General features: G+C 39.9%; 1 protein-coding gene across 5 annotated transcripts in view; it reads left to right on the plus strand.

The window, feature by feature from the left end:
• The first annotated feature begins 6420 nt into the window (after positions 1 to 6420).
• Positions 6421 to 25884, plus strand: part of LOC141781716 (partitioning defective 3 homolog B-like) — a 242277-nt gene continuing 222813 nt past the window's right edge. For 4 of the 5 annotated variants that reach the window (XM_074657502.1, XM_074657499.1, XM_074657504.1 and 1 more), the window contains exons 1-3: positions 6422 to 6702; positions 7830 to 8035; positions 21511 to 21612. In XM_074657502.1, coding sequence (XP_074513603.1) covers positions 7919 to 8035; positions 21511 to 21612 — 219 coding nt within the window. In that variant the 5' untranslated portion in view covers positions 6422 to 6702; positions 7830 to 7918. Of the gene's footprint in view, positions 6703 to 7829; positions 8036 to 21510; positions 21613 to 25884 lie in introns of all 5 variants that reach the window. The other variant, XM_074657501.1, reaches the window with a different exon arrangement.

Below are 25884 nucleotides of genomic sequence, written 5' to 3' on the forward strand. Positions count from 1 at the left end.
TATTAACCTACACATCACACCTAAATGAATGGCTATTTAAAATGAAATGTAAATCATTTTCAGAATAAAAGAGCAAGCACTGCTCTGGGGTAAATAACCACATTAGGCAAATAGGTTTGCTTTGCTGTTGAGTTCCATGGTATTTTTCCATTCCCAACATATCCATTCATCCATCCATCCATCCATAATAAGTCCATGACTCCCAGTGGTGCTATCAATGGTTTTCACTCTGCACTGAAAGCAAGGCTAGTACATGTGTGACACATTGAAGATCTCTGCATGGACATGATCGACGGGGCTACTATTACAGTACTAGTGTGTGTGTGTGTGTGTGTGTGTGTGTGTGTGTTAGAGCGTGTAGTGGAAGGGTCTATTGACAGCCTGCTATTCTTTTCTCAGTGCAGGGGGATATGGGGTGTGACTGTCGTGTATGGGGGGGCTGAGGATTTAGGAGTGTGGACTGATCGAAATCTCCCCGCTGACAAGTCCCAGTATCGATCTGTCTGTATCTGTGGCCGACACATGGCCCCACACACACACTAGACCAGTCTGCAGGGTGTAGGAAAAATCTTTCAGTAACATATAACATGTTGAGCACCGGGGCATGGCACTCTGTCTGGGCTGGATTTATTTGGTTAATATAATTTATTGATGAGATTTGGAGATTTAGAATGCAACACAGAGCAGGCTAAGTAATGTGAGCCGACAAAAGCGAGATGAAGACAACAAATAAGTATTGCACAAATGAAAGCGTTAAGATGAATGCATTCTTTATAGCACAAAAATCTCATTTACAATAGAAGTTTATTCTTTTGTCAACCATTATTCAATGCATCCTATTAACATAATGGATTTTAGGGCCATAAAGGCTTTCTGTGGGTCATACGCTCACAATGGAAAAAGGGGTAGTTGGAAGTATATAACTGAGATCTGATAACATCTATAGTATAGGAAGGGCTGAATACAATGTGCATGTGGTGCTGGTAGAGGGGATACTAACCTTGTGGAGCAGTGGTTGATGGCTGAACTATGAAGTCCTGGGTTGCAACTTCAAATCTGCATTAATTTTGGCCACTTCGGGGACAAGACATTGACATAATATCACCTTATGAAGTTGTTATGGTGAATGATTTAGCAAAAAGTTGCTTATTACAGTATTATCTATGTATATGTCAAGTGGAAGCAAATATGTTCAAGATATTCTCCTTGGAGTTGTGCAGAGCAGCAGCAGCCTATTAAGCGTTTAATGTGTACAGTATTGCACATGTATCTCTTGCAACACGGTCTCACAGGAAGGCGTATAAATAGCATGACATTACACAGACGTTCAATGTGTCATGAAGATTTTAGGCTTTTTACGTGTCTACCACGCAACAAAATGACGTTAGGTTAATATCCGCAGTTATGTTGAGGCAACAAAACCACTTAAGTTTCGAAAAAACTTCATGGTTGGGCTTAAAGTAAGTATGGAAAATACGTACGGAAACAACGTAACATACGTACGGAAAACAGGTCACAAACATCACTAAAAAAAACATGTCATAAACGTCAGTAAAAAAGACAAAAAAACATGTCGCAAAGGTCACTTAAAAACGTGACAAACGTTACTAAAAAGGACTAAAAAACACGTCACAAATGTCACTAAAAAACACGTCACAAACATCACTAAAAAAGATTAAAAAAACAAGTCATAAACATCGCTAAAAAAGACAAAAAATCACGTCACAAACGTCAGTAAAAAACACGTCGCAAACTGGAGAAACTCTTGCAAGATCGTTATGGTTAGGCATAGATCTCGAATAGTTAAGGTTAGGATTGGTTGTCGGGCAGCAAGTCTCCCGAGGTTTTGCAGATCTCAGATCAGATTTCGTGGTTTGCGGGCTCCCTTCTAGACACAAACCTATAGCGCCGAGTGTGGCATATTTATTCAGATGCGTTTACATTGCAGTTAGTACAGACTACATTGCGTAAAAATGATACGCTAAAAGCAAGACAGGCGTTCTTATTGCTTGGACATTATCATGTCATTCATACGTCTTGTATTGTGCAAACCGGCTGCTTTTAAATATACTGCACTATAATTATGGAAACCTGGTATTTTACCATCCATCATGACTTCTCCAACCAAATGTCTCTTTGTTTCTTGCTACACTCATTCTCAAGTGCTGTATCCATGAATTCGGAAAGAGCCTGTGTGGTCCAATCCAAACCCCAAAGAAGGGAGTGAATTACATCAACATTAATCCAAATAGTTGCCTTTGAATTATAGTTGGGGAATGAGTGTTTGTGGGTATTATTGTGTATGTGGCCCCCTGTTGTCTTATGCCAGATGTGCCTCTCTCAGTGCTTTCTGCGGCTGCTTGGGGTGATTTAAAAGCATGATGGATGATGCATGTAGGTACATGATATTCACCATTAGTATTCAGTGTTATTTCAGGAGGCTAGTGGGGGGTGATGGAGAGACTGTAAGAGGGACAAAAGAGTATGTGCATGTGATTAAGTGCTTTCACGTACAGTATGAACTGTACGCACACCCTCTATGTGAGTCTTTCCATCCTGCGTGTGCTACACAAGCATCTTGTAATGTTGCTCTCCTCTCTCCCACTGCGCCCTTTAATTTCCCTTTTTCTTTTTTTAAAAGCAGAACATGTTCTACCACACGTATTGATTTGTTTGCCAGGGTCTGGATGCATCTGGCCCAACAGCAGGGGAGCATTCACATCCTAGCATGTTCGCCACGGTTCATAACAGTTCATAATGGAGGAGGCACGACACAGAACACTGCTGAGGTTCGGATTTTACCATATGGGGCGAGGAGAGGGAAGAGGCAAGCCATATGGATCAAGGGTTGAATGCAAGTGTGTGTATGTGTGCATGAAAAATAAAACCAAAGTGAACCTGTTTTTGGCTGCTGGGTGTATATCATGCCCCAATGTTTTTTTTAAATTTAAGACATTACAACGTACTGTTGTTTCTGCCCCTGTACAGCCAATATCTGTCAGGTTTGTTCTTTTCCAGTGCTACAACAGTAGTCTGTTGTCACTTTGAGCTGCTTCTGACGGCAGTACACTACATAAGGAGCCAATGTGATGCTGTACATGCTGGGTAAAAACTCATCTTCCTCTTCTTCCAAGTAGCCACACTTGTTTGCATTATCACTGTTATTGTAAGATCTTTGGAGACTGTCCTCCCAAGAAGAACGAAAGCATCAGTGGGGAGAATGGATAGATGAGTCAAAAACGAAGGGACGAAGGTCCCCCTAACCTTGACTAAGTTGTAATTTTGACCCAAACCACAATATTTGATCACGATGATCTTTCCTTAAACCTAACCAAGTCAATTTTAACCTAACAAAAAACTCAAAGGACCAGTGTGTAACATTTAGGGGGATCTATTGGCAGAAATGGAATTTAATATTAATAAGTATGTTTTCTTTAGTGTGTAATCACCTAAAAATAGAATTGTTGTGTTTTCGTTACCTTATAATGAGCCGTTTATTGCCCAAAACGGACAAACCAAACTCTGTTAACTTTTGCTGCTTGGGCCGGAGTTCATAACGTTACTCGCTCCCATCGCCTCCGCTCTCTCTCCATTGCTTCACCACTCACTTCCCACGTACACACACACTCCAAGCACTGGCTCTGCTCCAAATGGCTCTAGAGAGGGCCATTAGCGTTTTCGTCTCAGCCACCGTATCTCTCCAACACACTTGGCTCACATGAGAGACTTCAGTTGGTTGAATTCTCCTCACCTCACCGCTATAGATACCACCAGATCCTACACACTGGGCCTTTAAATGCATTGTCGCATCATAAAATAGATTTATTTTTCAACAGTGAGTTGTAATGGTTTTGAAAGGTTCAGACAAATGATGTCATCCTGCTGTTCGGGGCGTTATACCAAACAAAGCCTCTTTTTCATGCTGTGTTTTGGCCCCTCCTGGACGGGACATAACACTACATTTATCAAGTATTGTGTGGATATATGGCCTCAGTCAGAGGCCTCTTTTACGGCACACATGTTGACTGACTCATAGTAAGAAAAGCACGCATGTAAAATACCAGGACCCTGTAACTGAAGCAGCTAAATGGAGTTCAGCCATCATTAATGTTATTATAAACACTTTGATGACATGTCAATATGTCTTCTATGAAAAAGGATTATTTGCAGTGTTAGTAAAATTAAAAAAATAAATAAAAAAATGTTAATACAGTCTGTACAAATCAATGAAATTGATGAGGACAAATCACATAATGAAAAGAATTGAATTGGATTTTTCCGGTGAACTAGAGTGACATAAACCAACTCTTAGTCTTTTAATCTTTAATTATTACATTTACAGTAGATTTTTTATTGTGTATGACTGAATATTTCCAACATTATCATTAATACTATATTCATGTTATTTATAGAATTATAAGTTGAAAAATATGAATTCAGACAAAAAAAGAGAAAAAGGATTTTGCCTCTTCAACTTTTTAACCTTGCAGTTAATTCAAACATTTCAGAAGTCATATCCTAAATGATTACTCAAGTGTACTTCCAACTTTCAAACTTTCACCAAAGAAAGAAGGAGGGAAAAAAATGCATGCATGCACAATGTTCCTGCTCCCCTGGGGTTCATTAGAAGCAATGGAATTCAGTGACCCAGAAACTAAACCTAGCCCAAATCAATTAGCAGACATACACATGCATATATTTGAGCTGCTAATTACAAAGCCAAACTCCACCTCACAGGGAGGGGTTTCTTCTTTGAAGATGAATCAAACTGTGAGAAGCCAAAATGTTTTGTAAATACAGTATTTTTGTTGGCTTCGACATGATAATGCTGAGCTGGTGTCAGCCAGCAGACGATTTCCAAGGGCTTTGATACGGTTTCAAGGTTCTTAAGACACTAATTTGACTGTCTGCTGTTTTAATGTGGATCCCTTATATCAAATTATACCCTGAAAAAATGGTTTGGCTGTCACTGAATGCATGCCAGCTCTAGGTTTTACAAAACACAATCTGTTACTATTAATAATATTTACAACAATATCCTTTAATAATTCTGTTAGACTGATGTCTGTTAATATTTTTTGTCACCATTTTTTTTTTTAAATGACTAATGTTTCATTGATTTATGTGTTTTATATGGGACAACCAATAGTTAAAAAAACATTCAAAGAAACAAAGAAAGAGAGGAGTAAATGAAAAGCACATGTGTTTCTAATAACATTAACGATGCCTCTGTTCTGTTTAAGTGTTCCAGTCAGCCGTGACAGTGTGACAGTGAAAAAAAAGCTTGACTTATAGTACAAAATTACCCGGGTCATCCGAGGTTCTTCCACATCCATTGGGCCCATAGAGCAGGCACAGTAGCGTTTCCTTTAACCCCGCCTCCCAGCCCGCGGTCCAGCCTCGGTCTGGGTCTCATTCACATGAACGGAGGAAGGGAAATAACTCTGGATTCAGCTATTAGTGCATTTTACAACTTTTAGGACCTAATGATTTAAAGGGACTGTTTGTAAGAATCAGAAATTGGTTGTAACAGCGACACCTGTGGCCGTTAAGTCAACGAAAGTCAGCGTCCTGTTGCTCAAGCTCGCCCGTGTGCACGCGCTAACTGAATGTGAGCGAGCATCCGTCAAAACAGTGAGGCTAAAACCACAATATCACTCTATATTTCACCTGCTTGGCAGTAATGTTAGCTGACTAGACGAAGGTCTCTCCATGAATCACTGCTGATCTTAGTGTTGGCTTTTCCTGCTTCAGCCTCCCGACCGCGGCCGGAGGGAGACACAGAGTCGATAGCGTTTCTCCGCTGCGGAGCCCCGTCACTTCACAAGACACGGAAAACCTCTGTTGGTCTGGAGGAGCTGCAGCAGTTATTTCTGCACAAACGTCCACTGTACATTCACTAGATATTCTCAGAGCTACTAACTCTTCTGAAGTGTATAGTGTGCGCGCATGCACGTGTGGAGCGAAATAGTGAGTACGAGCGCGGCGTGTGACTGAAGGCAAGCAGGCAGAGGAGCAGAGAGGCGTCCTCCGACCGCGGCCAACACTGTTTTGCAAGACGGGCTTCACTAGATATAACTTTTGCGGTTTTGGTGCTTCCGTGTAGTTTGTGTTGGAGTCTCGTCTGAACAGCGTAGCCACACGCGAGCGTGCATGGAACACCGACCCGGATAGATTTATACGTGTAAGAAGTTACAAACAGTCCCTTTAACAATGGATCAAATGAAATGACTTCCTATCAGCTGCTGCATGAACAAAACATTGGAACAGGAAATACAAAGGGGGCTCAATTAGAGAGTTTATGTTGTCAAGCACTCTCGGTGCTTTTCAACTTCGACTCCTTCCCTCACCTCCTCCTCTCCTCTCTCCTCGCCACAATAAATGCAGTACGTCCCCTTTAAGAAAGTGACAGCAGCAGCAGCAGCAGCAGCGCTGGAGGAGCTGGTCAGGAACTAACTGGACCAGGAGGAGCAGAGCGGACTGAAAGAAGCAATCTACAAACTTTTACAACTGTGCTCTCTCTCTTTTAACCAGTTTAACATCACCTCCGGCTTTGTCCCCGACTATGAAACGAACGGTTCCGTCTCCGTACCGAGTGAGTCGGTGATGAAGTGGAGGAAACTGACCGAAGGAAGGACAAGTTGTGAGAGGAAAGAAAAACTTTCTGGAGTGATGAATCCCTCCCTCCAAAGTTCAGCTAAGGTGGCTAACTAACTAGCATATAGCACTCAGCTTAGCTCACTCTCATGCTAACACATCTGTTATAACAACGTTACACATGTGTCCTAATGTAGTAGAGAAGGACGTGAGGATATATGTAAAGCTTCCTTTGCATCCTTGTCTTCTTGTTACCTTAGTTACAAGCTAATCATCTTTAGCCAAGTGGAGCTAACTCACAAACAGCTAGACAAAGTGTGTCAAAGTGAAGTAGTTAAAGTTAGTTATAATAGAGAAATGACATGACACACATATCCAGTTTAGCTGCTCTTCATCATGAAAAAGTCTGCAGTGTTTGTAACTTGTCTGCAGCCTGAGATGATGTGATGAAGTGACTATATATGCAATCTTTATGTTAATTCAGTAATTCAGTTCATGTTGATTTTGATGCACAGCCTTCTTCTTCTCACATATATATTTTTATATATAGTTTTGATTTAGATTCTAATTCCTGGTACTTAAACTTAGTTTATATTGATTCACAATTACTATGTCAATACATGTAATCTTTATGTTAATTCAGTAATTGAGTTCATGTTGATTTTGATGCACAGCCTTCTTCTTCTCAAACTGGTTTGTGCTTCACATCTTCACAATTAAACTTTCATTGCTCAGTACATCACATATATATTTTTATATATCCTTTTGATTTAGATTCTAATTCCTGATACTTAAACTGAGTTTATATTGATTCACAAATTGCTATGTCAACATTATTATGTTGAAATATGATCTCATAGCTCATGTAAAAACTTGTTTTTGTCAAATGTATCATGTTGATTATGTTCAGATATGAGGTAGCTAAAGTGCCTTTTATATAATTTAACAAAAGGCACTTTAGTTTACTATTCAGTAAATGGGCCAACTGAATAGTATCAACACTTGCTGGATACTACTTTGAGGAGATGAGAAAGGACCCTCATGACCTTAGCATGAGACAGTAATAACAGAGCCATCATTATCACGTGGCTGTAAAAAGAGCCCTACTGACTCTGGACCACTTTGCAAAGCTGTGTGACTTTTTGGAGAAGTTGCTTTGAGTGATGTGAAGTGACTCAATATCAGCCCTGCATTTTTTTGTTTTGCTCACACCCACTGCCTCTTTCATCAAGACTTTCTGCAGTTTGGAGCCTACTATCATCATTGTTCATCACATCAACATCCAGAGGGGCCTGCATCTTGGATTAAGTGGAGTGCTATAATGAAGGTGACGGTGACATTTGGGCAGACAGGTGTGGTGGTGCCCTGCAAGGAGGGATGGACTGTGAGGGACCTCATCCAGCAAGCCACGCAGAGATACAGAAAACTCCTGGAACAGGTACCGGTCATGAGTTTCAAATGCAACTTATTAACCAGGGCTGTCCCCGAATACTATTTTTATGTGCTTCGAAGCCTCGATGAGAATTGTTGTCGAAGTGTAAAGCAAACGCACCTATTTAGCAATATTTCACGTTTAATCCCAATGCTATAAGGGAATCATGACGTTAATGAGGTAATCGCTGCGAGGCGGATGGAGCCGTCACAGCCGGTGTGCACGGAGCAGCGGTGCCGGGTAGACCCCCGCAGCAAAAGCGCTGCCGGAGAGGCCAGACACACCGCCACCCGACAGTAAACATCAGAGTCAGCGCTCTGCACATGTTGACCGTAATCTTTCTTGTAAAAGATCCGGTGTAATCGGTAACACCGGTGTTGTCACAAGTTTATTCACCGGTGGGAAAATTTTCCTCACTGTCACATCCCTACCAATGACCGTTACAGGCATCGTACGGTACCTTCGGTAAGAGTACCGTCACTTTTTTAAAATTTTGGCATCGACTTGGTACCGAAGTATCGGTTCTCGTGACATCCCTAATTTGAATACTGATTTGGAGGTCGATTACCATGGCAATGGTTTAAGCTTTGAAGTATTCTTGTCAGCCCTACTATTAACACTGACAATTAGCCTCTTGAGAGAACAGGCAATGTGTGATATAGAACTGTATGATTTGGTATAGCTGCTCCAAATACAGGCAAAGGTGTTTGTTATCATTATTTTGAACAAACAATTAGGCTATTCACTAAATGCACAAACATCGGTCAACGTTTTTGAGGGATATGCAGCCTTAAAATACAAACCAGCATGCCAGATATTGTTGTTTCCAAAAGATACTTTTTTTTTAATAAATGCAGTCAGTTTGGAAAGAGATGACAGGTGTATCCAGTCAGGACCGGGTATTTCTTGAGATGTTTTGTGACTGATACCGGTACATTTGTGGTACCGAAACAATACTTGCTATGGATGTTTACATTGCAGTTTTAGATGCTTTCTATTCAAAAAAGTACTATGATTTGAAAGTAACTCTTTACTGACACTGTGGCAAAAATGTACTCCCCTTATACATCACCTTACAAGGCCGTTATGGTGGATGTTTCTTTCATATAAATGCAGCTCAACCGTCTGAGTAGCAATCATTGTAGTTTTAGAGTAAGTTTCATTTTCATAGATACCAAATAGTCCAAGAACAAGAACAAAAGAATGAACAAATGACTCATTTTGAGTCTATTTGACCTTCGAGCCATCGGTTCGCTACATTATTCATTGTCAGAAATAGTTTTGTAATAAAGTGTTAAGATTTTTATGAACTCCTGAAAGCCTAAGAAAAGAAGCCAGATAACTTTTTATGAAACAGCACTTTCATAACATTTGAGGTTTTTCCCTGAAGTCATAAAAGGATAATGGAATGCTCTGTCATTTTTATATCATGAAAGGGCCATATGATTTTCACATCTCAAAGTCTTGGGAAATTAGACAAAGCCATGGAGGTCCAGTTCTCCATAATTGCTGTATAAAAAATTAAAAAGCATATCTGATGTGAATTGTGATGGTGCAGACAGGAGCGGGCACGAGGCGTTCCCACTTTAGTTGTGAGTGTAGAAATGCAAATGAGTCCCTTCTTGTGATTCCTTTATGACTGCTGTTGATTCCCCGCGCTGCTCTCAGGGCAGGAACCTCGTGACCCCCATCAAACCACCAAATCTTCTCAGTGACTCGCTTCATATTGGCTCCATTATTCAGAGAGCACACCAGTCATATAGATAGATGGCCTCAGTTGTGATTGAGGGGGAGATGTTGAAAGCTGTGTGTGTGTGTGTGTTTGTGTTTATGCGGGACAGACACAGAGACGGCACTCATTGGACTCATTTTTTTCCACCCTCTCTCTACTTTTTTTGCCTGTTAATCTGCTTTCATCTGCCCGTATGTCAGCCACTCAGTGCTCCTTGTGTTTTCCACCTTCATCTTATTTATCATCCCCTTTCTGCTTCACAAGTACATCGCCTCTTCACCTTCCACATAGCCAGAACCCTCGCTTCCCTTTCATTTGAACTCTTCTTCCTCTTTGAACACTTCCTCCTTCACCTGCTGTTCTTCTTTATGAGATAACTCTGTTCCGCCTAGAAGTAGACATGAATAGTGTACATTTGAAATGTTTTTTGTCTCTAAACTAACAGGATGGGCAGCTGGGTATATAGGCAGGACAAATGTATACTGCTTTAGGTCCAGGTAGTTATATTTTAGGTGTTCAAACTCTAAATTTTAATTTGTTAAATTCAGTTTTTTTGTATAGGGAAATATAAACTGCAGCTATTTAGCATATTATTCAAAAGCTTTCAACCTGGGGTGGGCGTTTTCACTGGCAGCTGTTGATTGATATTTGAGGGCCTGCTTTTTCACAGCAGACATTGTGGTATATCGTAGCACAGGTGTAACTTTAAAAAAACAACTGCATTGCATTTATGTCAGCTGGTTCCAGGGTCCTGGTATTGAGCATACTGTCTCTCTCAATTGTGTTTTTCATGCTATGACAAGTCAAAATATCCGCTCTGCAAAAGGTCTATTGATAGGAGATGGGCTGTTAACTTCCCATAATGCACTACAGACTGGCGCACATCATACTGCGTAGACTACGAATGTTGATACAAACAATCTTTCCCCTTTTTCAACAAGCCTACACAGCGTTAGCTATCAGTCATTAATGATTTAAGTCCCTTAACTTATTTTTAAGGAGCAATCCTGCTGTTCAGTTACTAATCCACTCGAAAAGTGGAAACCACTAGATGTCATTTTTTGTTCACTTTATTTCATCACCTGGATCATTGTACATGTCCATAGGATCCATCCTTACCATGCTTCCCATTCATTGCATATGTAAGCTGTAGTGCAATGCATTCTGGTAGCGTGGCTGCGCGATCTGAGAGACGGACCGTCATGTAGGCCACTCCTCATTTGCATAAAGTTAAGGTCTATGCTATATTATGCAAATCAGGGGCACCCGACGCGACTTGCCGCCTCTGGAAACTCACAAACAACTTTTGAACTAACCGTTGTCGATTTCTTTCATGGGTCCAGTTGTGGTGTTGTGTGATGCAAATGATCGGACTGCAACCTCATTACTATGTATGTTACGATGAGATTTGAGTCACGACACAGAGTACAGAGACACAGAGTACAGAGACACAGAGTACAGAGACACAGAGTACAGAGACACAGAGTACAGAGACGTAGAGTACAGAGACGTAGAGTCACGTGGGTAGAGCTCAAATACCAGATGGGACTAAGCAACACTTAACAAGTATTGACGTCGACCCCCAACTAACTGCTTTTGGATTTGAAGTGATATTACGAATAAAAATTCACGCCCCCCCCTTGATAACAATAATGTAGGGGATGAATGAATGAATTTCAGTTTGGTTTTAAAAATGAAAAACAAAAGCTTATAAAGCACACCATGTTGCAGTGCAGTTTATTTCCATTCTAACACGAGAGCAGCAGCATTTTAGGAGTTATTAATGTTCACTAAGAGGTAGAGTGAGTGCTCCAGGTGTGTTTTCCTGCAGCAGCGGTGTGTGTAATGATGCATCTCCCTGCTCTATCGATTAGCTCTCGGAGTGTTTAAATACTTTGTTTCCTGTATGTGTGAATGAAACGCCTTGTTAAACACATGCACACTGCGTTGGTCTGCCCTCCTACGGCTCTTCTTCTTTATCTTCTCTTCTTCCTCTGTTTTCTTTCTCCCTTCCTACTCTCTCCCACACCTTTGTCAGCACTTTGCGTTCTCTCCTCCTCTTACTATGTTTGCATTCCCCTTTGTATTTTCTGTTTCACCTCCTTCCGCCCTCATTCTTGCCAGTTTTTTGATAGTTTTGGCCTCTTCCTTGTCTCCCTGCTTGACATTTTAAATATTCTCCTTTTTGTTTGTGTTCACTTTTTTCTTAACTCCCCTTTCACCTCCTTTGACTGCCTCCTCCTCAACTTCTTCCTCCTCTCCCTCGCTCCTCCTCTCTGGGATGGAGAATACATATTCTCCTTAATTGCTTCATCTCATCCCCGCTACTCCCTTTGTATTTGTTTCTCTGTGTATTTTTCTCACTCTCTTCCCATCACTCAGTCATTTCCCTGCAACACTAATCTGTTGTAGCTGTGTAATTATGGCTGTTAATGTGTTCCAGGATTAGAAAGCCAGGATATATGTGTGTGTAGAGCAGTCCAGTCCCTAATCCTCCCTCCCAGTGCTAGGCAAATCATGTTTTTAAATTGTCACAGAGACAGCTTGCTTTCTGTCTGACTCTCTCCCTCCCTCCCTCTCCTCCCTATCTGCTTCATCCTACTCAGAAAGTATGCTGCTTGTATTAAAAACACTTTTTTTAATCTCGTGTGCTCCTGCGCGCTGCACACTGTAGCAAACTGACACTGGCAGCTATCAGCTGCTTTGTTGGGAGTTCCCACAGCGCTGCTTAAGAGGAGCTAACACTTAGAATAGGCATTAAAGCTACGGGATTCTTGAGGTTTAGTCTTAAGTTGAGTTTCAGAGAGGATTTATTTTGTGTTTTAGTTGCATTGATCTTTTTTTTTTTCTTTTAGATTCACATTGATCGCAGCCTAGTTATAAGAATTTGTATGGCCCTTTGTGTTACCCAGTATGGGACCGAAGGGAGGTACTGTAGAGGAGACATATGAAGTTAGAAAGTGAAATAAAAGAGTGCTGATGTGTTTGTATTTACTTTATGTCATACTACCACAATGAAAAGTCTCCTCGGAAGTTTTCTGTAGACTCTCAGCTCATGTAAAGCTCTTTTCTTTGAAAACCTAAGTCTTGCTTCACTAAATACTGTATACAACCTTGAGTTTGGCTTAGTGGCTTTGGTTTTGAACATAAACATATTGACTGATAATAAGCAGTATAGACAGTTTAGTGGAGATGACCAATTTGAGATAAAGCTCAAAATACAGGCCACAAGATGGATTGAAACACAAGGAATGCACCCGAATTTTCATACAGTATTATTGGTTGATAGTTTTTGTTTTTTTAATTTTTCATCCGACCTCGATCACACTCATTTAATAGTTTAATTTAATATTTTTTTTTCTGGTTATTTATTCACAATACAACAATTTGACTGTACAGTTACGAAAGTGGATAAATAGTACTAAATCATTGTAGCAAAAAATAAAAACAAAATCAAATGTAACATTCTGACCAAAAAAAGGGTGTAGTCTGAAGCCTGAGCTTAACAAAGCATTACCCTAAATCTACCCAAAATAGCAGCAATATAATAAAGAACCACAACATCATAAATCAGAAGCAAATAAACAAAGCAAAACAGATCATAATTGTCAGTCCTCTCTCCATGTTGGTCAAAAATAAAGTATAATAAAGAAACACAAATATAATCAAGAAACATTATCATAAATCAGAGACCGTCATTTCCCAGTGTTGGTCAATAATAGTCCCTTTCAGATATGTTTTCAATTTGTAAAACAATGTGCTAAATTTCCAGTTTAGGTTATGTAAGGTATGTGTGACAATTAATTTGCTCTTCATTCATTTTCTTCTTTTTGTCTTTGGTGATATTGACAGTGACAGTGATGGTTATGAAGTTATGACATGCCGCTGCCAGCTCTCCATTCTTTCATGAAAATACATTCTGGCTGCCTGGTAAATATTTTAAAACGCATGCCTCGTTACCACAACTTGGTACCTGGACAATATGCATTCATAACATATAAGACAGCTGGCAAAGACAGAGCACAATGTAATAAACTGTTGAAAGAAATGGAATTTGAGTGGGTATAATATAACCAAAGCCAGTTGACTGAAGTAATCCTTGATTTTTGGCTACAATGCAACCACTCCGAGGGGTTTGGGACACCTGTGTTAAATATACAGTATGTCAAGCTGAAGGTCGGAGGTGAACTGTTGAAGTGAGAAGTGTCTTCACAGATCAGTCAGTCTCTAGCCTGTCACTCAGCAAGTGTGTCATCATTGGGTTAATTGTCATTCACTACTAAGTGCACCATGATCTGTAATCATTTCTTCTAAAACCAAGAAGCAAAAAGCAGCTCACTGACAGCTGTAATATGGAGCTATCACCCTTGATGGATGAACACGGAGGCAACGCAGAAATAGTGGTATATAGGGGAGAAGGGAGAATGAAAGTTGTATTAAATAAAAAATGAAACAATAACACACAAGGTTAGCAGAGAGGAAATGAATAAACCTTTAGAAGAAATCAGAACAAAGATGATTAATGTAAAACGGGAGATAGCCGGCACAACGGGGCGAAGAGGTAGTGTGGCCGGAGAACGAGGAGGGAGGGAGGGAGGAAGGCAGAGGTTGTTGTTCGAGGGGAGTTGTCAGGAAGTTATCAGCTTGTTGACAGACTTCTTAATTACCCCTTGGACAAACACACAAGTGTGTAGCGGTGTGTTTATGGGTGCCTGTTTATGTGGTTTCAGGTTTTATCGACTGTATTCTGTGAAATATCAAACTGGATCACAGTTGCCTCTCTAAAACATATATGCAATACATGTTTTATACATTTATGCGTATTAGATTGCATCTGTTGTTGCTGACTGTATCATGTGTGTTGTCCAAATATGGCCACAAGTATAGAAACAAACTGAAACCTTTTGTAAGCTGATGGTGGTGAGTGTCGCATGTGTATGCTTACACTTGCACATACAGTATAGATTGTAAGGTGGTATGTGTATGACAGAGTTCCTGCCCATGTGGGTGTGTGTGTGCTGTATAGTTTCATTAGCCAGGGTAGGAATGCTGATGAGGCGTGGCCAAACAAGCTGATAAAATCGTAAAACATCCTGGACCCACGCCAGAGCACAGGCAATTATTTGTGAGAGGGAGGGAGGGGCAGGGAGGAGACGCGTGCCGCTTTCTCTGCAGACAAACCGCAGGAATGTGTTGATCCAGCCTGACACCTATTCTATTCTATTCTATTACTACTCTATAGCTATTGGTGTAACGGCACACATGCTTCAGCTTGATCATTACTACATTAGAATGAATGCCCTTGTATACAGATCATCCTGGTTGGTTAATTGTACTGTTTTACATGCCATATTAATTATCAAAGCATGACTGCTCACCAGACTGTGTTTAAAAAAAGTGAACAACATCCAAATGAATGAATTCTGACTAGTTGTTAAGATGCTAATGAATTCTTATTTTGAACCGTCAAGATGAACCTAACTTTGCCTAATTAGATGAGTGAAGAATCCCCATTGTGCACAGCTTAAATGTGGGATGCTGAAATGTTAACATGGTGAGTAATGGTTACCATGGCATTTCCACCAGCAATTGTCTTGTTTTGCTTTTCACAGAAGACAAGCTTTGTTACTGCGGGGGTCACAAGATGGGTCACAAGAAGGGGCAATTTAACTCACATTTTGTTATTTTCCCACATAATAGAGTGCTGCAGGAATGAGTCCTCAAATCTGGAAACATGTCTTGTCTCGTCATCCCAAAAAACACATGAACTTTCTAGCAAACAAACACAACGTGCCCCCATTCCCACGTCAACTGAAAGTAGATCTCCTTCATGCTGCCCGCCTCGGCTCGGCAGTAAATTGCGCACATCCTGTCAGACACTCGTGGCTCTATTTGTCCCGTTATAAACAAACATAATATGATGTTAGTCACATTGTCATATTGCTTATTACTAATGCAATACAAGTTGGATTTATCGGCACAGCTAGGCTACTTTTTAATTTGCCAGAATGTGACATAATGACAAATACCGGTTCAGCTGGTGTGCATAAATTCAAACTGGTGTAAGCTTGTTCACCGGACCAGGCTGGCAAAACTGGAAATCGACCCAACTCTTATAACTGACCTGCTTGACAAAATTGTGCTATTCCAGACTTCACAGTTTTGTTTTATGGGACCTTGATGTTGGAAATATTACTTTTTTGAACTTCCACAGACTCAACCTATTGCAGTATTCATCTGCAGGTGTTTTGGTTGATACCTTCCACATTTTGTGTAGACAGCATGAGCTCCAGAGTTTCGCTTAACTGTTTTGTACCCAAGTCCACTTCTTTGCACGGCCTCCAGTTTCGAACAGCATACATACCAAACTCTTGTGTCAACCGACAGAATAGAAAGGCTTACTGTTCAGAGATAAAGAACGGGGGGGGCGGGGGGGGGGGGGGGGGTTAAACACACACCTGACAGCACTGAAAAACATCCATAGTGTTTTAACTCTGGTGGGATTTTACTGCAACCTAATAATAATTTCTAGATCATGTCCTGAGAGTTAAATACCTAAAATTGCCCAAGATTATCTGTAATAGTATCAGGCAAACACTGTATTAAGTGCTAATCCCCCTGATTCTCAGATTAGATCAGTGTGTTTACAACTCTTATCTCCAGTTCCTACAATATCGGAGTGTCCCTCAAGGTTTCTAAACTGCCAGACTTGGAGCCACAGAGTTTCTGCAGTTCACAATAAATATGTAAGACATTATCGATGCACTCCCCCTGAATATCAGATTAGATCAGTGTGCTCACAGCTCTTATCTCTCTACCCCTCCATCTCTTGTCGTCTTAGCCGTGTGGCTTGCCTACTGTAACGAGAGATGAAAGGGGGTTGTTGACCTAAAAACAACAGCAGGTCACCAAAGACATGAGGCTGATGGATGTTGGTGTTCTGCAAAAAGCCTATCGCCACATATACTTATTTTTTTCCTTCTGTAATTAAAACATATATAATTTGATTGTCCTGGCTCAACCTCTGCAGCGGTCAGTTTTAAATACAAAGAGGAAATGTGTTTCCACTACATTGTGCACCCACTGGGACGCACCGGTATGCTGGAAACTAAATGGATAAAACATCACAAAATCTAATGGTACAGTAACATGATGTAGTGTTGCAACTAATGCTAATTGATTAATGTGTTATATTCTTTTTAATTAATTAATTGTGTTTTTTTTTTTTAAAGTAATATTACGTTATAATTGATTTACATTTATTTAGAAAATGGTAATAAACAGAAAATCTCCATTACACTTAAAGTGTCTGTCTATTGAGGCTGTCCTCGAGCAAAGAAATAACACAAAAGCACCACTTTAAATCACTCATAAGTGCTCATAAGTCATTCAACATAAAAAAAAGCATAAAAAACGACTAATCGACTAAAGAACTCTTAGTCGCCTAAGACCACAACGACCGATTAGGCCGCCCTACTGTCTATTTCTCTCTGCTCCCCGCAAGCACACAGCTCTTACCGTAAATGTGTTGCCATGTCTAAAAAAAGCTGAACATTAAAAGCACCTATTTCTGAGTGACAAAATTGCATCACTTTAACAGATAAATGTAGGCAGCACTATTACGTATTTCTTGTCTAAAAATGGCTTATAATGACATGTAATGGAGAAAAGCAAACACCTTAGCTTTTGTGATTGTACGACATCACATTTCCAGCAAATGATTGAGTTTTTGCTTGATAAACGACTAACATGATTTCTGTCAATTGACTAATAATTCAGCACTAATGCAGTAGCATTGCAAACATAGAAGAAAATAAGAAAAAAAGTTGAAGATATCCTATAAATAAATCATTATATACTGCACTAGTGCGAGATTACTAACCACGCTAAGCTGGCAGACTGCCCTGAGGCCCCTGATCCCCAAGGTCCCCCAAAAGCTCCATGTTTACGGTGTGTCAACTGGTTTGTTGTAATATGATGAATTGCTAATTATTTTGGGACCACGCACCTCTAAGGCACAATATGAACTGAAATGAGAAGAATGTATAGTCTGCTGTGTGAACTATACTGCCCACAGGGAACCTTATAGGCCTGTGATGTGGTTGTGATGACCAGAGTGGGCTTTGTTGATATAGAAGACAATGTTCTTGCTTGTGAGTTCACTTAATGGAATTTTATCTGGGAAGTCATATTTGACTGTAAGCGAGCAAATGAAAACGTTACTCTTAATGCTTCTCTGTAGTCTTGTTATCTATTAAGAATGTAAAACATAGTGGAGGTTATCATGTCTTTTTGTTGCCTGTGCTGTGACTCACTGTTTGTGTGGGGGGGTGACGGATTGAGGACTTGCCATTAAACCAGTATAGACAAAAACAAACACTATTGAGACTCATTCTGAAGCCCAAGCTGTAATAAAAACACTAGTCTTTGTGAGATGTTATGTGCAAAGCTGAGGGCAGAAAAGATACAAAATAATTTTTACATGACACTTTGGCACTGAAATATCCCACAGTAATCATAAAGACATTCACGTGTGTTGTCCCAGAGTTAATATGCCCCCAAAACCCTGATTGATATTGCTCAAGGAAGATAAACACTGTGCAGAAGAGAAAATAAAACAATGTAAACACAATATTTGAAAATCTCTCTCTCATACATCTGGCCTGGGTGTCAGCCAAGTCAACAATGGAGTCATACAATGAATCCTAGCAGAGAGGAGGGAGAGACAAATGAACAGTATAAACAGCCACAATGTCAGAGTCTTGCATAACAGTGATGGTTAAAAAATCATTTTTTTTGGAGACATAATAGAATAGTTGTTTTTTTTATGGACTCTGGCTATATTTAACTTGGGATAAATGCTCAATCTTAAGGAAGCAAACACAACCATGTTTGTAAGTTGCTTGTAAGTTGCATTATTTATCAGCTGGCATTAGCTTCCAGTGAAGACTCAAGATCAAACATTGTATGTTTTTCTCATGTAACACATAAACAAGTGGACCATGTCTCGGTCCACTTATCAATGAAGTACGGTATAACTGAAGTCTGGTAAATAGCAGGGTTTTTACCATAGAATAGGCGTGTCATCAATCAAGTATAGCCTAAGTGCATTTTAAAATTGTTATTTGTTTTACATGCTGTTTCTGTTATTTACAACCCATTAGGAAACATTGAGAACTGAGATTGATATGACATATTTACAAAGCAGAACCAAAAAAAAAAGTCTTTTAATTTAAAGCATTCGCCAGTGAAAGGGGTTGTTATTTTAAAATATTACGGTACCTTCTAATCTTAATGAACACAGTTAAGTTATATGTCCAAAACTCATTTAAGACACCAAAAGCACCCTCAAACTTTAGAACCTGGTTATTAAAAATGAATGGTATTTCCTCTGCTGGTTTGTTGATGTGTATTTGAAATAGAGCTGTAACGATTAATCGATTAGTTGTCAACTATTATATTAATCACCAACTATTTTGGCAATCGATTAATCAGTTTGAGTAATTTAAAAAGTCAAAATTCTCTGATTCCAGCTTCTTCAATGTGAATATTTTCTGGTTTCTTTACTCCTCTATGACAGTAAACTGAATATCTTTGAGTTTTGGACAAAACAAGACATTTGAGGACGTCATCTTGGGCTTTGGGAAACACTGATCAACATTTTCTTCTGATCTTTCTGACATTTTATAGACCAAAATGGAAGAAAAAAAATAATCGACAGATTGATTGACAATGAAAATAATCGTTAGTTGCAGCGCTTCTTTAAAACAGATCAGAAAGGAAGTCATATCTCTAACCAGATCTCATTTATAACTGTACAAAGAAACTAATCCACACTATCAAGTTATTTAAAAAGTGCAAGTCATTAATTTATTGTTAAGGGTTTTGATGCGGAGCCGAGTTTAGTGAAGGAACTGGTATTGACATTGAGACTTGCGGTGATATCCAGGGACACATAGCGCCTTGCTCCATCGTACCCTCTCCCTGATGAGAGTTTTTGAAAAGCATTGACAAGCACCTGACCCTGAAAGAGTGATTTAATGGAGCTGCACCCTGTAACGCTTTGAGTCATACCTTTCCTTTAGGCTGTTTGTGGTTTTCTATGTGCTTGTGCGCGCGTATAGTGTGTGTTGTCTCAATATGTTGTTGAACAACCAGCTCTATGTAGTCAGCTGTCCGGTGCAGTGTCGATGTCATTAATCACGGACCCAACACGGCGGAGAAAGGGAGTGAGGAGGGGAGAGAGAAAGGGCCAGGGCTGGAGCTGTAATCTGCACAAGGCACCTAGGGAAAGACGTGGAGGATGTGAGAAGGAAAGAAACAAAGAAGAGGGCAGAAATGGAAGCAAGAGTTGAACAGAGAGAGGTAGAGAAATGAGAAGCAGAGGGAAGGAGGTGGTGACCGGTAGTGGAGGCCTTTCGCTCTGAGCATTGGTTTCATCCAGTTATTCATCAAATATAAATTTATTTATTTTATTGTTTGCTTATGAGTTTCTGTTCTTTGTCTTGTATCCATAGGGGTAAACATTAAAATTACTCCTGCCATTCTGCACCGGCAATGAGATGAAACTTGCCTTTCTCCATTTTGTGTTTTTGATTATCCCTCCCTGTGTTAGACCCTCGGCCAGTATGCTGTTTTCATAGGAAATACATCACATTGAGAAAGTAAGATGTTGGACCTCGTTGTTGTCGGAGATCGTTGTTTGCATGATTCTGTTTAAATCAATCTAAAATAAAAACCATAATAGCGAGAGCATTTATTCTTTTTGCAGTGGAAAGCTAAGGCTTCTGTCTTTTGCATCATCACGTTGCACGCTTGTGATGACTTCATTGCCTTACATTACGTGCGGTACAAAACACAATGACAGTGCGCTGTGGCACCAGAGTATTGCCCCGCGGGCAGCTGTGGGAGATCACTGTTTGCATGGTCATGTTTAAATTGTAGAATAAAAAACATAATAGCTAGAGCATTTATTGTTTTTGCAGCAGGAAGCTAAGGCTTCTGTCTTTTGCATCATCCCATTATACGCTCATGATGACGTCATTAACTTAAGTTATGTGCGGACTGCAAAACTATCGAAACAGCTTTGAACTCGATCTGCTCATAAAAATTTAAATAACTTATGGAGTGTTAAGAAATATTTTGTTCATGTTTCTATATTTAGAATTTTTTTAGATCAATTTTGTTTTGTGTGTTTATTTAGTAACATTTTATGAAAAAACATGTCAGATTTTTTTAATTTTTTTTTTATTTATGACACAATTTCAATACTTTTTGACTGACATTACCTTTTAGCTTAGGTTGTACAGAATTTAGGATTATAAAGCATTTGAAGATACTCCAAGAAATGACATCACAATAAGAAAAAATACCAGTGTAGGCACCCGCGGACCATTTCTATTGCAGAGTTTAAAGGGTTAAAGTACAAGATGGAATATTAAAAGTGAAAAGACAGTCAAATTTCTGCAGGGAGTTTTGCGCTAGTCTGAATAATGTCCTTATTCCTGATGGACAAAATGTTACACACTTGATTAGCTTTTTATTCATTTACAATGACTCAATGAATCCATTGTACTTATGACTTCATTTAATTCAATGGTGATTGGTGTGGGACTGACACCTGCAGCCAACATTAAAGACGTAGTCAGAAACTCTGTGCATATACTATCAGTAAAATAGAGAGAGTGGTCAGCAGGTATCAGCGTTATTCACACATTGAGTTGATGATTTGTTGTGTCCTGTGTTATAGGAAGGAGATTTCCTGGTTCGGACTCACCATGTTGAATACTGTGACGGGGGGATTCTGGACCCCGATGATATACTCAGTGATCTGGTAGAAGACAAGGACAAGGTAAGAACCTCTCCATGCAATGTCATGTTTTGTGTTTATCGGATTAAAAGCAGGAGCAAAGTAAATGCAGAGATTGGTGAGATACTTCATTGTGAACAAGGAATTCAGTGGTTTTATGTGACTTTAAGCTGACCACAAACAGCCGTGCAACATTTATCTTCTTAGTTAATACCAGTGAAGTGAAACTAACACGTGTGAGGTTAGACTTAAATAGCCTTTAATTAAAATGGCTTGTTTCCTGAATGGCCTGCATGTGACTAACCCAATGTCCAGCCAACCAGCCCACAAAGAGGAGAAACAAGTGCCGGACAGCTCTTGTTCTCTACAAAGAGCTACACAATCACTGTATTTAATTCAACCATCTTTATCCCTCAATCCCTTTGATACCTCTCATATAATGCATATAATCCTTTTGATTAATACCTATTAATTAGTTACATAACGCTGTGTGGTGTATGTGCTTGTACTACTGTTTGAGCAGGTATCTCTGCCTGATGTGTGTGTGTGTGTGTGTGTGTTCACATTGTGGAGTATTGAGCTGCAGTGGCCTATAAGCCACTCCCTTGGATAGAATATTGCCTCACAAGCAAAATTCAAAGGGAAAAGGTTTTAACTTGCCTTCAGCGTTCGGCAGTGTCATTAGCAATTCACTTTTGGAGACTTTGCAAACTCAATCCATATATTCCGTTTTTCTTATTTTTCCCCTGAGGAATGTGTCATTTTTCATTTTCGCCTTTGGAAAGTCTAGTTTTTTTTTTTTTATATTGTCACGTAGACTCCAGCATTATTGGAATGTGATAAATGGTTTAGATTAAGGGCTTTTTGAACCATGACTTAGGACCTTAAATAAAATCTGCAACCTTCTCTCGGTGGCTGCGCACATTAAAACAGTATCAACATGCTTTAATGAGCCCGTGTCCTATGCTGATCTGAATTTTTCATTTAGGTCACAGCTTTAAAAAAAACTCGGAAGAACCTACTGGCTAGAAAATGTAATGCACAGTATATTTCCCTGTCCTCGGCTCGTACTGTATGCCTTTAAGGATGCATAAATACTGCACATTCTCTGAACTAATTAAGAACAAAGTTGCATTGGTTGGCAGTTTTCTCTCGGGGCTGTAAGAACCTTTGGGAAGAACTAAAGTGATCTCTCTCTCGTTCTCTAAACAGGAGTCAAGCCTCTGTTCGTGTCAAAATATTCATTCTTATGGTTCAGATCTTGGTTTTTAGATCTTGTGACCAAGACAATGTTGTTCACGCGAGTATAGCTAAATGAAATTGTCTATAATTCTGTGTTATAAAGTGGTCAGGTATCGGGTACTCAGTATTGGCCGATACCCAAAGCCCAGGTATTGTATCGGGAGTGAAAAAGTCGGATCGGTGCATCCCTAACCTGCTGTAGAAATGCGACTAATGAGAACTATCTTTACAGTAAAGATAAGAAATGATATTCCCACATGACATTTTTAAGAATTATTTGTAGCCTAGATTGGTCTTTCTGCTGGGTGAGTTTTCCTGATGAGCTCTAACGTCTCAAGGTGGTGGTGGTGGTGGGGGGTTACACGACACACTAAGCTGCAGCCCAGGGGCCATATGACTCTGTGACAGGAGCAATAACAGAGTCAGGAGACCAGCAACTGACCTAGGGGATTACTATTATGAGAGCCTGTTGCCATGGTGTTGTAGAGAGTCAGAGAGCGGTGCACTGGTCCGGCTCTTGGCTTGTTGTCACTCGCCCTGTGCCACTTCAAAAATACACAATGGAACGGAAGAAGCATTGTCCGCGGCATGCACACTACTCTCTGCTAACAATCCCACAATGCAATGCTCTGTAATTTATACATGTGAGTGAACAGTCGAGCGACATAACAATACACCTGTCAGTGATGATGCAAAATGATGGTGATTTAGTGTCCGTTTACCGTTCACTATAGAGGCAACTATTGAGTGTCTATTATGTAGTGAATGAGAGAGCAAGGGAATGATTTTGGATAAATGTACTTTTTAAAGGGTTTCCAGGGCAGTTTGGCCACATGTGGCTCAAAGCCAGATGCCCCTGCTTCCAGGAGGTGGTGGTTTATGCTGTTATGTTGGAGATGAAGTGTTCAGCGAGGTAGCTACAGTTGGTGCCAGCCAAAGATATGTATTGCCCCTTTTGAACATGCACCCTTTTACAGTACCTTAATGTGATGGCAATTCATCTGAATAAGCACCCTGGTCACTTTTACGCAAAAGTCACAACGGCAATGTCGCTAGGTTGGACCTGGTAACATTTTCATATCACCTTTTAGATGGCAGGTCTGAATTGATTGATGGAAGATTAACATAGAGGCTGCAGCAGCAGAAGGTAAACCGCGCAGAGAGAGAAGGCGGTAACTTTACAAGATGCACGTTTTTAAGATCACTGTAATAAATATAAATTCTCTCAATCTTCATCTCTTATGCACAAAGGGAAAAAAATCAGTTTAATAAACTAGGAAACGACAGAGCTAATTTTAAGTTGTTGAGGAGATTATTTTTATATCACATCAGTCTATAAAAACTATTTGGCCCTCGCGATGCGACCGGGGCAAAAAAGGTTTAGAATCACAATCAAATGTAAATGGACGCATTGCCGTTCAAATGCGCTTCAGTACGTACGTCAGTAAGTGAATGCATCACTCTTTACATGCACTTCAATATGTATGTCAGTAAGTCAAAGCATCCCAGTTCACCGCTACTTACCAGTAGTCTGTTTCTAACTGGTTTCCAGTCGTCAGATTATGATTGTTTCTGTTACTTTCGCTGCCTTTTAATAGGCTTTTAATGACAAAACTGTGAGTCCCAGCTGAGTTATCCAATGTGTTCTCAGTCACCACCAGTGAAAGGAGCTCCACTGCTAAAAGTTCAGTTCACTCTGAAAATTAGTTGAGGAAGCATTGAGTTAAAAAAGAGAAGAATATCCTGGCTAGAAGTAAAATGAAAATATTGGAAGGTTTGAATAGTAGGTCGAGAGTTAAAGCTGGTTTAGCAGGTTTCTGTATCGAGAGTTATAATTACTGTTGTGTATTTTTTGTGTTTAAGGGGGTTGTGCATACTATATTTATTGACAACTTTTGTATTTTTGTCCCTACTGTTACCTGAACTTTCCCTCCTCATATTCACTCAGTAATGCTTTTTGTTAATGTCCTTTGAAAGCAGTGAAACTACACACTTTTGCAGCACAGAAACCAAATATAAAAGCACATACATACTACAAAAATACACAATTCAATACTGGGATCAAATAAAGTGCCACACACTAATTCCCCAAAACACACATATTGTGAAACACATACACACACACACACACACACACACACACACACACACACACACACACAGAAGTAAAGCAAACAGAATGATACCCAGCAATACACACTTCTGAGCACCAGAGATTGCATATGAAATGAAAGTGTGAAATATTCATTGGATTCTGAAGCGAGGCTCTCATAGTATTACTGAACTGAGATGAATAAATGGCTCCTAATCCCAGATGAGTGTTTTACTGTAGCCAGACTCCCGACTGCCTGGCTTTAGGTTTATAACCACAAAGAAAACAGAGAAGATTTCTGAGGTCTGCTGAAGACAGAGGTCAAAAATACAGTTTAGAAAATCCATGGCTGAAATCGACCCAAGTGAGGCATTTGAGAGAGAGACGAGTCAACTTTCTGAATGTTTGAGGTGATAGTTATGTACCAACTGTGGAGGAAGTGTGTATGTCTATATACTTGGTATCTCTATATTAAGATGCTGCAGTATATATCAGTAATATAACAAACAACTGTGACACTAACATCGGCCCCAGCTTGAAGTGGCACCCTTACCGTTATCTTAATCTTTGTTCGATGAGAGGGTTGATATCTCTGTATTTCATCTCTATGTGTCTAGAACAGAGGTGACTCGTCTGGGACATGTTTCGCTAAACTCAGCTTAGCGTAAAGACTGGAAGCACAGGGAAACTGATAGCTTAGGTCTGTCAGAGGTACTACGTTAAGTGCTGTGATTTCTTTTTTCTCCCAACAAACCAACGTTAGATGTTTATTGAAATCGAGTGAGAGAATCAGAAATGCGTTTGCTTTGGGGGTAAAATACAAGAACAGGGCCTGTGATGAAGGCACAGTGCAAGTGCTTTATTCCACAAGGCAGCATGGTCAAAGGTACCACTTAACTTTGACAGTGACGTTTACATGCACAGAATATTCACTTTTTTCCAAAAAAGACAATATTCCTACTAAGCTGTTTAAATGGCTA

The sequence above is a fragment of the Sebastes fasciatus genome, chromosome 14 (genome assembly GCF_043250625.1).
Source record: "Sebastes fasciatus isolate fSebFas1 chromosome 14, fSebFas1.pri, whole genome shotgun sequence".
Taxonomy (NCBI): domain Eukaryota; kingdom Metazoa; phylum Chordata; class Actinopteri; order Perciformes; family Sebastidae; genus Sebastes; species Sebastes fasciatus.